The 13,724-nt window shown below is 45.3% G+C and overlaps 2 protein-coding genes across 2 annotated transcripts; both read right to left on the reverse strand.

Annotated features, from left to right (window-relative positions):
- FAM180B (family with sequence similarity 180, member B) lies at positions 1-2,975 on the reverse strand. The gene is made up of 3 exons (XM_010284849.1): positions 2,909-2,975; positions 992-1,071; positions 1-447 (listed from the first exon to the last, which is right to left on the reverse strand). Exons 1-3 carry the CDS (start codon positions 2,973-2,975, stop codon positions 1-3), a joined length of 594 nt encoding a protein of 197 aa, XP_010283151.1.
- Positions 2,976-8,422: 5,447 nt separating this feature from the next.
- On the reverse strand, positions 8,423-13,414 carry NDUFS3 (NADH dehydrogenase (ubiquinone) Fe-S protein 3, 30kDa (NADH-coenzyme Q reductase); the record flags this gene model as incomplete). The annotated part of the gene is made up of 5 exons (XM_010284851.1): positions 8,423-8,669; positions 9,898-10,017; positions 10,879-11,004; positions 12,899-13,048; positions 13,317-13,414. Coding segments are annotated over 5 exons (662 nt in total), but the record flags the coding sequence as incomplete, so codon positions are not given.
- Positions 13,415-13,724: the final 310 nt, after the last annotated feature.

A 13,724-nucleotide genomic window follows, 5' to 3' on the forward strand; every position in this document is an offset into this window, starting at 1 on the left:
CTATGAAGTGTCTCTCTTGGTCCTGGCCAGGTTAGAATGATAGAAATGTTTCAGGGATGCTAAATGTGAAGGCTTCTCCTTCCAGGGCCAGGAAGCCAGGAGGAGGCTGGTATTTGCAGGGCAGAGCCCCTTGCACAGATCACGAAACATTTCATCAACCAGCTGAGAGAAGAAACTAATCCAGAGATTTTTATCCAGACCCTGTGTGGAGCGAACCTGATAGGCACAGTAGACACTGGTGAAAAGGAGGCGGTCAAACTCGGTTAGAGGCAAAGGGGTATCGGTCAGTGAATAGTATCTCAGTTGCTGCTCGATCTCTGTCGGCGTTTTGGGAACTTCATACTCTAAAATCTGCATGAACCGCCGTGCCGGGCGCAGGGAGGCCAGCTCTTCATCCCGCAGCCGGATTGTCCTGTTGGCCTGAATATCCAGCCCTCCCCAGAGCATCTGGAAGAGAAGAGCAGCATGTGGACAGGAAGCCCAGCACAAACCCGCTGCCAGTTATAACTGAGCTGTAAAGCCTCTGCAATGCTGCCAAATCTTGGGCCGGACCAAGAGGCTCCCTGACTCGCTGCCCACGGCCCGCCCAGTCCCACTCCATGTCCTTCTCTGCCAGCCCCACACCCCCTTTCTGACCGGCCCCATGCCTCGGTTTCCCCATGGGACCCGTCCAGCTTTTGCGTCCCGCCCTGCCTCTCCCACTGCGGTCCCGGCTGCAGCAGCTCCCCAGCGTGGCTGCCTTGGGTGGGGGAACCCCTTATCCCACCCCAGAGCTGTGAGGTGCAGTGGAGGGGGTCAGAGCTCCCTTCAGCTGCACCCCATGATGGGAGGGAGCACAAATGCAATTAGGGCATTGCTGAGGCGTTTTCCAGGCGCTCATGAAAACCAACAGGGATGAGACAAGCAGAACGTGTGAGTTTTTACGTGCAAGCAGGTGGGAGCGCGGGTGCTAACAGTGCCTTGGCCCACGGGCCCCCAACACCCAGAAGACCTCTAACATGACGTTGGCGTCCTCTGGGCTGCGACGGGGTGTGTTGGCGCTGGCACCATCCCTGCTGTGAGGATGTTCATCTGGAAGACATCAGGCAGAGGTTGGTAGCACAAGACCACAGCCCTTCCTGTTTATTTTTGTCATTTGCTTGTCAGTATGTCTTCAATATTTCTGAGCTGCCACCCATAGTTTGCCAAACATGACAGATGCTGACCACGGGATTTTGGTGAGCAAAAGAAGCTTTTTAAGAGAAGCAGAAGAAGTTAAGGGAGGCAAGTGTAAATTTTGGATACGACAGTCCTCAATCCTGCCAACAGAGCCAAAGCGTACGGCAGCAAAGGCACTTGCTTTGACCGGCAGCACGAAAGCCCCTCCCGCCGAGTATGGGTGGGTTTTGAACTGATGGGTTTTGGTTGCTCGGCAGTTTTCGCTGGAGAAAATAATGCTGCCCAGGGGAAGGAGAGTGCTGGGAGGCTCCTTGACCTGCCGGTGGAAACATAACCTGATGCTTATTCCAGTTTTATAGTTCTTCCCTGAGCATCTGCCACTGCCAGGGGCGAAGTGTGAGGGTAAAAGAAACACGGTCAGATCCATTATGGCTCTTCTCATGTCCAGCTAATTCTTTGCTCGGCCACCCAACATCATTTAAACTGGGAAAAATGGATATGAGGCCAGAGGAATGGGAGTTTATTAATATGAAAGTCATATTAATCCTAGACATTCTTCAATTTTCATTTACTAATACTTCCAGCGCTTTAACTTTCTGCACTTATTTTGCCTTGATTATTTATTTCTTTGTGAAAAAAGGAGACACAGCCTCAGTCCAGGACTGTGAGAGGGCGGCTGCATCCCCCTCCCTTCTCTGTGTTGATCAGCATAGTCATGTAGCCAGGACCCTCTTCTACTTCTTACAGTCACGTCCTTCAGGTCAAGAAACACGAAATGGAAAAAGCTCGTATAAAATAGTAAGCTCCCTGACACTTTTTAAAATTATTTTTATATGGACAAAGGCTTTTTCATATAAAAAAGAGGGAGGATTTATTTTGAGTACTCCAGAGTTAAGGTCAGCAGGTGCTTATAAAAAGTAGAAAAATTATTTAATACTGTATGTGTGTGATGACTACTACCAAACCTGGCTTCCAACTTTCCGTTCTTGATTAAAGCTTTTCAGGGAGATGTACAAGCTGCCTGAAGAAGTGCACTGCCAACCCTCAGGCTGCAGAGGTTTGTTTCTCTGCACAGCTGCGGGCTCCCTGATCCAAGCTAGCTGTGGCTTTGGAATGTGAGCAGGGATGTAGCTGCTCTTTCCTATTCCTCCATGGATGCACTAGCAAGGCTTTTAGCTCAGGTAAAGATGTTACATCATCTAAAAATTTCTTTGATGGGCTTCTCTCTGCTAACGGATCAGATAGGTTCACAGATCCCTCTACTGAGAGATGTCTGATTGGCTGCAAAGTCAGTGAATTTGTGGAATAGCCACCAAACTGCTGTTATTAGTAACTGTCTTACAAATATACACCGTGCTAGATTTTCAAGTAGAGTAAAACAAAAATTCAACAAAGCATAACAAATAATGTAATGAAATAATAACATAAATATCCTCTGGAGATGTGAAAATGGTCCCTTCCTTATCATTCAACAGGTAGGGGTTTTTTTTTCCCAAAAAGCATCTAGAAAATCCACAAACATTATTGCAAGAGCAAGCTTTTTCAGCAAAGACCCAAGAAAACCCTCCCTCTGCCACCAAAAGCATCTACCCCACCGAACAACCCCCGCTACCGCGCTCTCCCCCGTGTCAGCACAGCCGGCCGAAGCGCTTGACCACGTCTGAAGCAGCAGGCGACGTGTCGCGCCACTGGCACGGTACGGACGTTTGCCAAGCCAAGGAGTGGCGTCACTGGCAGGTGCGCTTCCTACCTGTCAGCCTCTGGGATCCGGCAAACACGCACAGCATCAGCCAGGCGTTGAACTGCACCTGGGCCATAGCAGCCCGGCCGGGTAGCGGCTGCCACCCCCTCCGCAGACAGAGCCGGGCGTGAAGTGAGAGCCCTTCGCTCCGGCGCCTTCCCTCGCTGCTGCTGGTCCCAGCAGCCTCTGTTGGAACGGATCCATCTTTCTGTGTTTCTGCTTGCAGTCCTGGGAAGGGCTTGCAGTTTGACTTGCTGACCCCGAAGGATATTTTCCATCATATTTTGGAAACTTGGAAGATTTTGTTGTGAAGTTTTTGGCAGAATTGTTAAAGCTTCTTTTCCAAAGACTGATTTCCCACTGCAATTTATTATAGGAAGCTATTAGTTGCAACCAATTTCACTACAGATGATTGCCTCTGAAGAAGGGAGAATCTCCTGGTCCCTTCCACCTCCGCACAGCACCTCTGTCTCATCCCCATGGCACTTCTGCTCGGCTCCTTGGCTTCATTTTCAGTTTTCCTTTTTCCCGAGTTTGAAAATCTGCAAACAATCCTGGAATGTCACGAAGAGATAAGGCCGGCAGGCTGTGCAGATTCATGGAAGGGCAGTAGCAGCCAAAATATACAAGAAGACAGAAGAAACGTCACTTGTTCAGTTCTGTATCAAACTTCCCGGAGGGAGAGCTCAATATACTGACCTAGCAAACAGCAAGGATCTGAGCCAGCCAGGCTTTGGCATCTCATCGTCCTCTCCTGTGACAAGACTTCTGGGTTACTATGAGCACGGTCTGCCTTAGGTGTGAATTGCATAGACAAAACTTCACCTGATTCCCTTCACAGCAGTTATCTGTTCTCTGCACATCTTTGCACTTTTATTAGTGCCCAATCCCCAGTCAGGCTGTTCTGTATTTCTATTCTGTATGGCACAGTATGGTCCTGGGTTCTCCTACAGGTTCTGGGATGCCAGAGTTATACAAATATGTAATAAAACGTATAAATAAGTAATAATACCATCTCCTTCAGGTTAAAGGGGGAAAGAAGTTTGACTAGAAAAGAGAGGAGGTGGAGCTGGAACGTATACCTTTCTCAGCAAGTTACAGGGTGTCAGTCTGTAGTGACTACTGTCACCAGATAGTTTACTGAGGGTAGGGATGATGTTCCAGCTAGTAAGTTGTCAGTGTGCAAAGTAGCATGTCTCCTGAAGCTTCCAGGATCTGTAGCTGTATCTGGCAATACGTGGACTCACACCAGCTATGACGAAAAGCAGCACATAATGGAAGAGTCCCAGATTTGTCACAGGAGGAGGGGCCCTCAATATCCAAAGCCATTCTTACCCTCAGTTTGGATCGAAATAAGACCTGTGTTTCTGTCATAGCCTCGGTGATCTTGAAGTCAGGCTACACTTCTTTCAGTCTTCATTATTTTCTGCTGCTTACGCTTTAGTTGCATCCCTTTCTTCTGGGATGAGATATCTTTTATTAAACTGTGAATCACATGCTACTCAAGAGGCAGACGCTGATGACCCATCTGTGCAGTGAGATTCGTGTGCCTTTTATTTTGTGCCAGAATCCTTTACAATCCACAGTGTACGCATGACTTTGTCTAGAAGTCACTATGCAAAAAAACCCTGCATCTCACGGGCCATGAAACAGCCTCCCTTTGTCACACAGCACATGACATAAGGAGGAGTCCAGGATTTTGGCCAACATCTGCGAAGGCTGTATCTGATTTTGTCAACAGGAAAATTTCCTAGGAACAGCTTGCAGCTGAAGTGCCTAGAGGAGGATAACCATGCTGGTGGGAGGAGACGAGAGGAGGCTCAGAGATTGTGCTTAGGTGACTGATACAGTGACAGGAGGGGGACAAGCATCGGTGGTAGATGCTGCCTTGAGCTAGGGGAATTTTGTAGAATTGCCTTGCAGAGAAAGGCAACTGCAGAGTGATAAACATATGCCTTGGCTGTTTGTACAGCAGCAGTAGTTACATGGTGCACAGAAACAAGCCCGAGTTTCTGACAGCTGCACATAGTCCCCGCATGTGTGATCGCGATGTCAGGCGGTGCATCTGCTCCTCCGGAGGGGTTTTGTCCTTGCCAGGTATTCACAGCTGAGCGTGCACAACCCTGTCCCTCTGCACTCCCCCTGGTCGGACCGTCTGTTGTAGGAGCAGTTTCAAAACGTCACATCAAGCCAGGTTTCTGCAGGGGCACGCTGGCTGGTTTCCTCCTTTCCACCATGGCCTCCTGAAGCAGGAAGATGGGAAAAAGGGAACAAGGCATGAGGGATCAAAAACTGCAGGAGCTGGTTGGATGCTAGTTGACGCACAAGCTGTGGTTAATGCAGCACCAGAAGACCCTCTTTGGGAGGGAGGTTTCTTTGAGATGGAACTGCAGGGGAGGTGATAGGCAGCATCTTCGTGAACGGGAAATTCTGCTTATAGAATTGGAGAAATCTCTTGCTTCAAACATTTCAACCAGAACTTGGGAAGACACAGTCCCCAGCCTGGGTCTGTCTGGAAGGTGCTGAGGGGAGGAGGAGGAGGAGAAGAAGGTTGAGGAAGGAAGGGAAGGAAGAAGCTCATTACACGGCTCCCAGGGAAAATGAAGTTTGAGTCACTGGAGGGAAAGAAGGAAGAAAACCTTGGGGGAAGTAAGAGTGAAGCACTGACCATAATCAGATGAGACCTTCCACTGTTATACTGGTATTTTCCAGATATGGTGCTGCTGGTCTTTATGCAAATGCTTTCCTTGTCTTTTTCTTTCAGTTTATGAGCAGCATGTACTGCTTGAAGGAGTAATGGGCTGTGTAACAGTGACAGGGAGGGCCCCATCCCACTGCACCTACTGCACAAAAGGACCCCCCCTCAGGCCTCACACAACTTGGGAGAAGATGTCATGGCATGGAGTGTCATGGGTGATATGGGGCATGCTGTCATCCAGCCTGTCCCTCAGTCGTCCCATAAGCTCTGTTCTGCAGGAGTGCAAGGCCCATCTGAAATCCCCACCTGGATTTTGACTGGAGATCAATTATAAGGGCCTATCCAGACTGTGAGGCCATGATGCATGTGGATACCCTGACACCGTCAATAGCCACATCCTCAGGGAGAAGAGTCTGCTCACTCGGCTGTAGGGAGAAATGCCAGAATTACGGAAAAAAACAGCAAAACCTACTCAGCTGGGGAGGCTCAACATGGTGACTGTGAGTCATCACCTAAAGTCTATTTGTCCCCACAGTACCAGAAGAATTTCTCTTCTGAAGAGTGTGTCTGCAAGTCAGCTACATCTGATTTACATCTCATCCAACATCCTCCTACAGCTGGGAAATCCAACCGAGGCAAACAAGCCTGGTAGAGGCTGGCAGTAGGGACCAGGCAGGGACAGAGGATTTGAAAGACAGCTGTGTGCTTGACCAAGCTGACCACAACCTTATCCAGCGTGAAGCCAGTGCCCACCAGCCACAAGGAACCCTATGAGCAGGCTCCATAGGCCAGGATGGCCCCTGGGGCCCAGGAGCCGTGGAGGAGGTAGCTGCCAACACTGGCAGTACTTTGTGAGGCTGTGTAAGCTCTTGTGCTCTGGGATAACGCGTCTTGGTGAGTAAATTGCACTCTTCATAACCTCCTAGGCTTCTCTAATGAGAAGAGATTTGGGTCCATTAGCAACTGTTCCACATTAAAGACCTGTGCGAGCTAATGTCTGTCCCCGCAGGGCTGGCTACTTTTCCAGCACACACATTCTTCAGCAAACCTTGCATGTTCTATAACTTGACAGGGCATTGTGCCTAACATTTCTTGATGTTATGTCAATCAAATTCTCCCTCTGCACAAACATTATGTTTAAATGGCAGTCTTCCTTCTGTTCCTGCTACCATCAGTCTTCTGACTTATCATACTGGGAAACATATTTTTTTACAATACATGGACCATGAGTCTTGGCATGATGCCTCAAGCAACCTGGAATGGGCGATGGAGAACGTGGTGGGGAAACGTGCTTTATGAAGAATTTTCACAGTTACAGAAGTGGTGCCAGGGTCTTGTGCAATAAGCATCGGCATGCAAAAAGAGCCACTGCAACAGAAAACAGAACCAGCTGTGGAACATGTTGTAGGAAGGACTAAAAGTACATTTCCTATTTAACCAGCTCAATTGATGGCAGATCCAAAGTGGTGCCAAGAATTGTATAAAACCCCAACCTTCTGCTGATTTGTGTTCCCTTCTCTATCCTCTTTCCCATAAAGAGCTGTAACTTTTAAGGTGAGTGGCAAATGCTATTAACTAGAGAACACTGTTCTGAGTCACATCCCAAACACCACCAGCCACCGCAGCCTGAAACAGATTAAAAAAAAAAAAAAGAATTTAAGAAGCCCATGCTTACAAGGCTGGGGTGGCAACAACCATGAAACCTGATTCTTACCATACAGTTCAGGTCTTTATTCTTTAAAACAGATCACATTCTTGTCACAATAAGTACTTGTCCTTTTTTTTTTTCTTAATTGAATTTATTATTGTCCTGTCCCTTCCTCCATCCCGTACTCTAACCTCCCCCAAACCCCTTTTTTTAATTAGTGCTCAGGGAATCTCTACAAACTGCTTGTGAATTATTTTTTGCACTCTCCAATAGTTTTCAGATCTTAATGAGGTCAGTCAGCTTTCTGAGGCAGAACTGCGTTACACATTTTCTGGACTAAGGACAAGGGACATTATTAATTGATGACTGCTGTAATGTATAATCCTATTCAAACAGGTGGTGGGTGGACTGAAACTACAATATTTTTCCAGCTTTTCTGGAGACCGCTGAGATTTTCCACAAGAGCAAAGATAGTGGTAATGCTGTTACATCATACATCTCAAAATAATTGGAATAGTGACAGAAAGGCATAGAGTCTTGTCTATGGGATAAAGGAAGGGAGATATTTTTGACTGCAGGAAAAAGCACAATCTGAAGATGCTGGAGAAGGTAAAGACTGCTTGATTGTGAAGAAAAACCCAGCAAGAGAGAGTAGCACATGAGAGGTTACCTGCAACTTCCTCCTTCTGCCCAGAGACCAGGCACTGACCTAATTCCCAAGGAAACAATGCAGAGATTTCCACAACTGATTTGGCCTGGATCCAGGTACATCTTGTGTTGTCATAATAACAACTGTATTAGAACCATTTACAAAAGCTTTGCCTGTTTGCTGTATTATTACAGTCTTCCCAACATCCATCTTGGAGCTGAGATACTGCTGTCCCATTTCTTAAGCTACACACATGCTTCAGCAGTCTCCCAGCGAGTGCTCAGGTTATGACTTATGCCTGCAGGGAAATCTAGCAGAAGCAGCATGTATAATGCATCTTAGCCACAGGGAATGCCCGGACAGCATTCAATTTGCAAACCAAAAAGACAAATACAGTGTCTTACAACTCAAAGCAGCAGATAAACATCTACCAGTTGGATTATCAGGAGTGTAAATTAGCATCCCTCACCCTGTCCTTTTCATCTAGTTTGAAAAAAAACATTATTCATGCGACCACAACAGGCAAGAATTTCATACCAATTTTTATTATTATAAATACTATGTTAGAACAGAAAGGATGGTGCTGTGCATCCGCTCCATTCTGCTGCTATTTTGCATCTTCTTTCTTGGGTCCTGCTTCTATTTTCAGGGGTTCTGGAGCTGCACGATAGGCAGGAAATGCCTCCCAGGGACTGTTCAGATCAAACTTGCGAAATTCCTGAGATAGCTCCACAGGCTCTGCCACTACCCGTTTCACTTCATCATCATACCGCACCTAGAACAGCGCAAAGGACACAGGCCAGTCATTTTCATACAGTCCCCATAGCATCTCTGCTATTAGCTGTACACAGTAATGACCCAGACCACCCTCCAGTACAGGCAATCCTACTTCTTATGCCGTGGATAGGCCACACGCCTCTGCCACAGCTTCAGTTCTCCTCATTATTGAACCATCTAGATGCCACCAAAACCTCTGGACTTTCAAGGAAAACCCTCCTCTTTGTTACCAGGTACCTCAGGTGTCCTGACTAACCACCCTGAATTAGGACTGCCCAGCCTACAGTGCATATTAAGTCCACATGGAATAACACATTTAGTTCATCATATGACAAAGGAATTTCTCCTGAATCACTGAAATAAGGTGGCCCTTCCACCTGGCATAGCTGGGGACTACTCTCATGAATCTTTATAATATGACAGTTTGTTTGCTTTCAGTTGTGTTTCTTAGCATAACACTCAGAACATGGGACTTGGACAGCCAGGGTGAAATGCACGTGAGTAACAGACATTTCCGACTGGCTTGCTTTATCCTCACTCTGCTAGTCCAGATCTACAAATCACAGCCCAGGAGATGCTGCCTGGTCCTCACTTGCAGGATTTGCTATTACTTCTATTGTTCTTAAAACCTTCTGTTGCTTGTGGTACATCACTTTTTTCTCCTAAGACTCAACTCAGTCTTAGAACTGCACCAAATCTGACTGCTTCTGCAAGGTGGTCATTTGAAACTAGACAGGTGCCAAACACACTCATTTCACTTGTGGTTTGACATCCAGAGGCAAATATTTGGTCAATGGCAAGAGTCAATTCAACTAGAATTTTATAATCTGGGCCTACAAAAACTCAAAGTGGAGTTCCAACTGCATTAATATCAGTTCAGTCCTTTATTCCTCTGGGAATCTCCAGTTTTGCAGTAGAAAGTTTAATCTTTCATAAGAGATACTAAAAGCAGAAGCACTTTTTCTGCCTGACAAATGTCTTTGATATACAGCACATGAAATTTGCTCACTGTCTCTGGCCTTAGGCTGCCTTATTATGGCTGATACTTTGCGATGACTTCAAATTTCCATGCAGGAGATCTATACAACTCCTCTGGAACACAGACTAGTGAAACATCCTTAGTGCCTTTCAGACAAAGAATTGTAAAGCAGTCACATCTCTGTACCAAAACTCAGATAAGAGTATGGGAGAGATTTGATAACTTTAGACACGAGTGTATGTCCTACCTCCACGTAACCAGAGAGTGGAAAGTCCTTCCGGAAAGGATGACCCTCAAACCCATAGTCTGTGAGGATTCGCCTTAAATCAGGGTGGTTGGCAAAGAAAACACCATACATGTCCCAAACCTAAAATAAAGTGAGCCAAGTAAGTAGAATTAGACTAGGGAAAAAAAAAAAAACCAACCAAACCTTCATGTATTGTGTCCATAAAATTTCAGTTACATGCCTGGCTTTGTGCAATGCCAGCAAAACTGATGCAGGAACTCATTCAAAAGCAAATCAAACACCCTTTTATAGAATTATTAAGGTTGGAAAAGACCTCCAAGATCATCAAGCCCAACCATGCCCAGTAAGTGCCCATGTGGGGGCAAGTGCACCCACCCAAGTGCCACGTCTATATGTTTTTTGAACACCTCCAGAGATGGTGACTCCACCAGTTCCCTGGGGAGCCTGTTCCAATGTTTGACCACCCTCTCAGTAAAGAAATTTTTCGTAATATGCAGTCTAAAACTCTGCTGGCACAACTTGAGGCCATTTCCTCTCGTCCTGTCGCTAGTTACTTGGGAGAAGAGACCAACACCCACCTCACTACAACCTCCTTTCAGGGAGTTGTAGAGAGCGATAAGGTCTCCCCTCAGCCTCCTTTTCTCCAGACTAAACAACCTCAGTTCCCTCAGCCGCTCCTCATAAGACTTGTTCTCCAGACCCCTCATCAGCTTTGTTGCCCTTCTCTGGACACACTCCAGCACCTCAACATCCTTCTTGTAGTGAGGGGCCCAAAACTGAACACAGTATTCAAGGTGCAGCCTCACCAGTGCCGAGTACAGGGGCATGATCGCTTCCCTACTCCTGCGGAAATCTCCTATTCTGAAAAGGCAGCCAGGGAAACACTTCTCTCTCTCTTCCTCAGGGCCCTGGGAATCAGATAATCAGGAAAACATAGCCCCTCTCCACAAAGACTCCGCTCCCAAGTACACTGGCACTCACCTCTCTTTCATACCAGTTTGCTGCCTTGTGCACAGACACTGCTGAGTCAATGGGTGTCAGCTCATCAGTGTACGTCTTCACACGGATCCGACTGTTGAACCGCAGAGATAGGAGATTGTACACAATCTGAAGCAGAACAAAAGAAGGCACTGGTCTTCTACGGCATTTATGGATCTCTCTGCAGTACAGTACTGGCTAAGCAAAGGCACACTAAGACTATCTTAAATATTCTTTATCAGCAGAATCACATTCAGCACTTCAGAGCTGGGCACTAAAAGACACTATTACAACTGAGGTTCCAATAGCTTATCACTTTGGTCCTTACAAGTGCAACAAAAACTATGTGAGATTAGAAAGCATGACTGATAAAGAAGTAAAAAGGGATACTAAATCTTAAAAAAAAAAAAAATACTGAAGGGATGGAGACACTTGACAATAGTCTTTCAATAGTCTGTCACAAAGAAAATGGCTATCAATTACTCTCAGCATCCAGTGGGAGAAAGATAAGAAGAAATACACTTAATTTTCAGCAAAGAGGTTAGATATAAAGGAAAACTTCTAACTCTTCTGGTAATGAAGTACTAATAAAAGGCTGCTTATGAGTATTACTAGAACCTCTGAGGGAGGGAATACTTACTATGAGCAGACTGAAAAAAAAAAATCCCAAACCTTTGTAAGAAATTGTGTAGCCTTGTTTGATACTGCCTCTGTGAAGATGGCTGGAAAAGGTGAATTCATTAAGGTCTATATTTCTATTATTTCTATGAATCTACTAACTTGATTTTTGAAAGAAAAATCCTGAGTTAAAAAATCTTCAAATTCTTCAAAGGCTGGAGGCCACTGAGTTAAAAGAAACTCTCTCTACAACTCTCAGGAGTTTTGCCTAATCACAAGCTTACGTTACTAAAAGTCAAAGCTGTTATTAGCAAAGCAAGAAGGAGCTATATTTGAAAATAAGACATCTGATTAGCTAATATAGATAAGGCAAACCTGCCATCCCTCGCTTTCTGAGCAACTGTTGGCAAGTGATTTCATATCACAAGATAAACGAAAGGGGGGAAATAAATCAGATACTTTTCATCATCCTTGTTACTTGCTAAAGAAACTAAAAATCTATCTATTCACTTCTCTTGCCCAAAAGACAGTCTGCCCAGATTAGACAAGGGAAGACATCTCTTCATCCAAAACACTGCCTAAACCATAGTCAGCCTCCTACAGTATGTAAGCCCTAGGTATTTTCTGCCATTGCCTTTTATAGATCTTCCTAAGTTAAACTACAATAACATCCTTCCAAAACACTGTGAACAAAGCTTTCTAATAGTAGGTGAGAAGACAACATGCTGAGTCTCTCGTCTCCCCAACGATGTATCTCTTCTTTTCCTATTTGCAGCTGCCATTTTTCCACAGCTGAAAAGCTATACTGTGAGATATTCAAAAGCATCTGTGGGAACCAAATCTCCAATATTGACTGAAAGTCAGTGGAAGTTCAGTGTCCAAAGTCTTCTGAGAGCTTCCTGAAAATCTGCCTCATCTCCTGTTTGGTCCCAACTTTCAGGCAATGTTTTTTAAACAACTAAATTGTTTTGTTTGTTTGTTTTTTTTAAAGAGGAAAATTGTTAAGAAGATTATTGAGATTTAAAGAAAAACATTATCAGTTGTGTCAACAGCAGCTGACAGGCTTAAGTGTAAGAAGTAAGAGCACTAATTCATATCTGGCCAGAAAGAAGTCTCTACACACTTCGGTAAAACCAAACAAAAAAACTCAAACCAAACCAACAACAACAAATAAAAAAGAAAGAGACTTTCAGCAGAGCACAAAAGGAAAGTCAGACTAAGAACCCACGCAGTATCAGCTCTGCTACTGCTTCCATGATCAACAGATTAAATGAAACCCAGCGTTTCAGAGTGGATTTTCTTTTCACTGTCAGAAAGCAAAAAATGTGGTCAGAGCTGCAACAGCACCTGCAGCCATCAGCACTTGTGAAACTCTCCAAGTCCGGCACTTATGAGCAGTTCTTACCTCAAAGCGGTACTGCCGAGATGGGACATCAACAGCAGTCAAGTCAGCCAAGGATTTGAACTGGGCATTAGTGTGATCTCGAAGGAAGGTCAGAACTGGAATGATCCCATCTGGGTGGATCAGAAGTTCCAGCTCATTGAAACAGGTCACCTGATGAAAACAGTGGAAAGGGCATGAGTATGAACACCAACAGCACTGAACGTTACATCAAATCCAGCAGAACACCCAAACAAAAGAGTATATGGTACAGCAGAGACATAATGACATCAGACAAAAGAGCTTAATAATAGCAGCAACTTTCCTGTAATTCTGACAATCTTTCTTCCCCAGAACAACTTCCAAAACCAGCTAACAAATAAGGAGTGTGTTCACTGGGTCCTGTCTCCCCAACAAGAACAACTTCTCAAACAGCACCTACCTGTACTTGCTGGATATACTTGGGCAGAATCTCAGCCACGTACTCCCCAAAAACACATAGCTGCTTCTGTTCTACTTCATTTTTTGGTCTGACAGTAGCTAAAGAGAAGAATAAAGTTCCCAAGGTTATGGCAGGGAATACAGAAAGCTACAGATAGAAAAGTAGCAACTCCCACCTCTGACTTAAAAACCCCTTTAACCAGTCTAGCTGCTTCTCAGTAGCTCTAGCAGAAGCCAGGCAGGTTCACGTAACCTGCAAAGTTTATTTAGGGCAAATCCAAAGCTAAACACAAGGTAGCTGTATAGTGGAATATATAGGATGCTATAATAGAGACTAGACTATAGCAACATACATGTGTTGTGGTATACCTAGCGATAGGATGAGAGGAAATGGCCTCAAGTTGCACCA

This window comes from Phaethon lepturus, unplaced genomic scaffold (genome assembly GCF_000687285.1).
Source record: "Phaethon lepturus isolate BGI_N335 unplaced genomic scaffold, ASM68728v1 scaffold5024, whole genome shotgun sequence".
Taxonomy (NCBI): Eukaryota; Metazoa; Chordata; class Aves; order Phaethontiformes; family Phaethontidae; genus Phaethon; species Phaethon lepturus.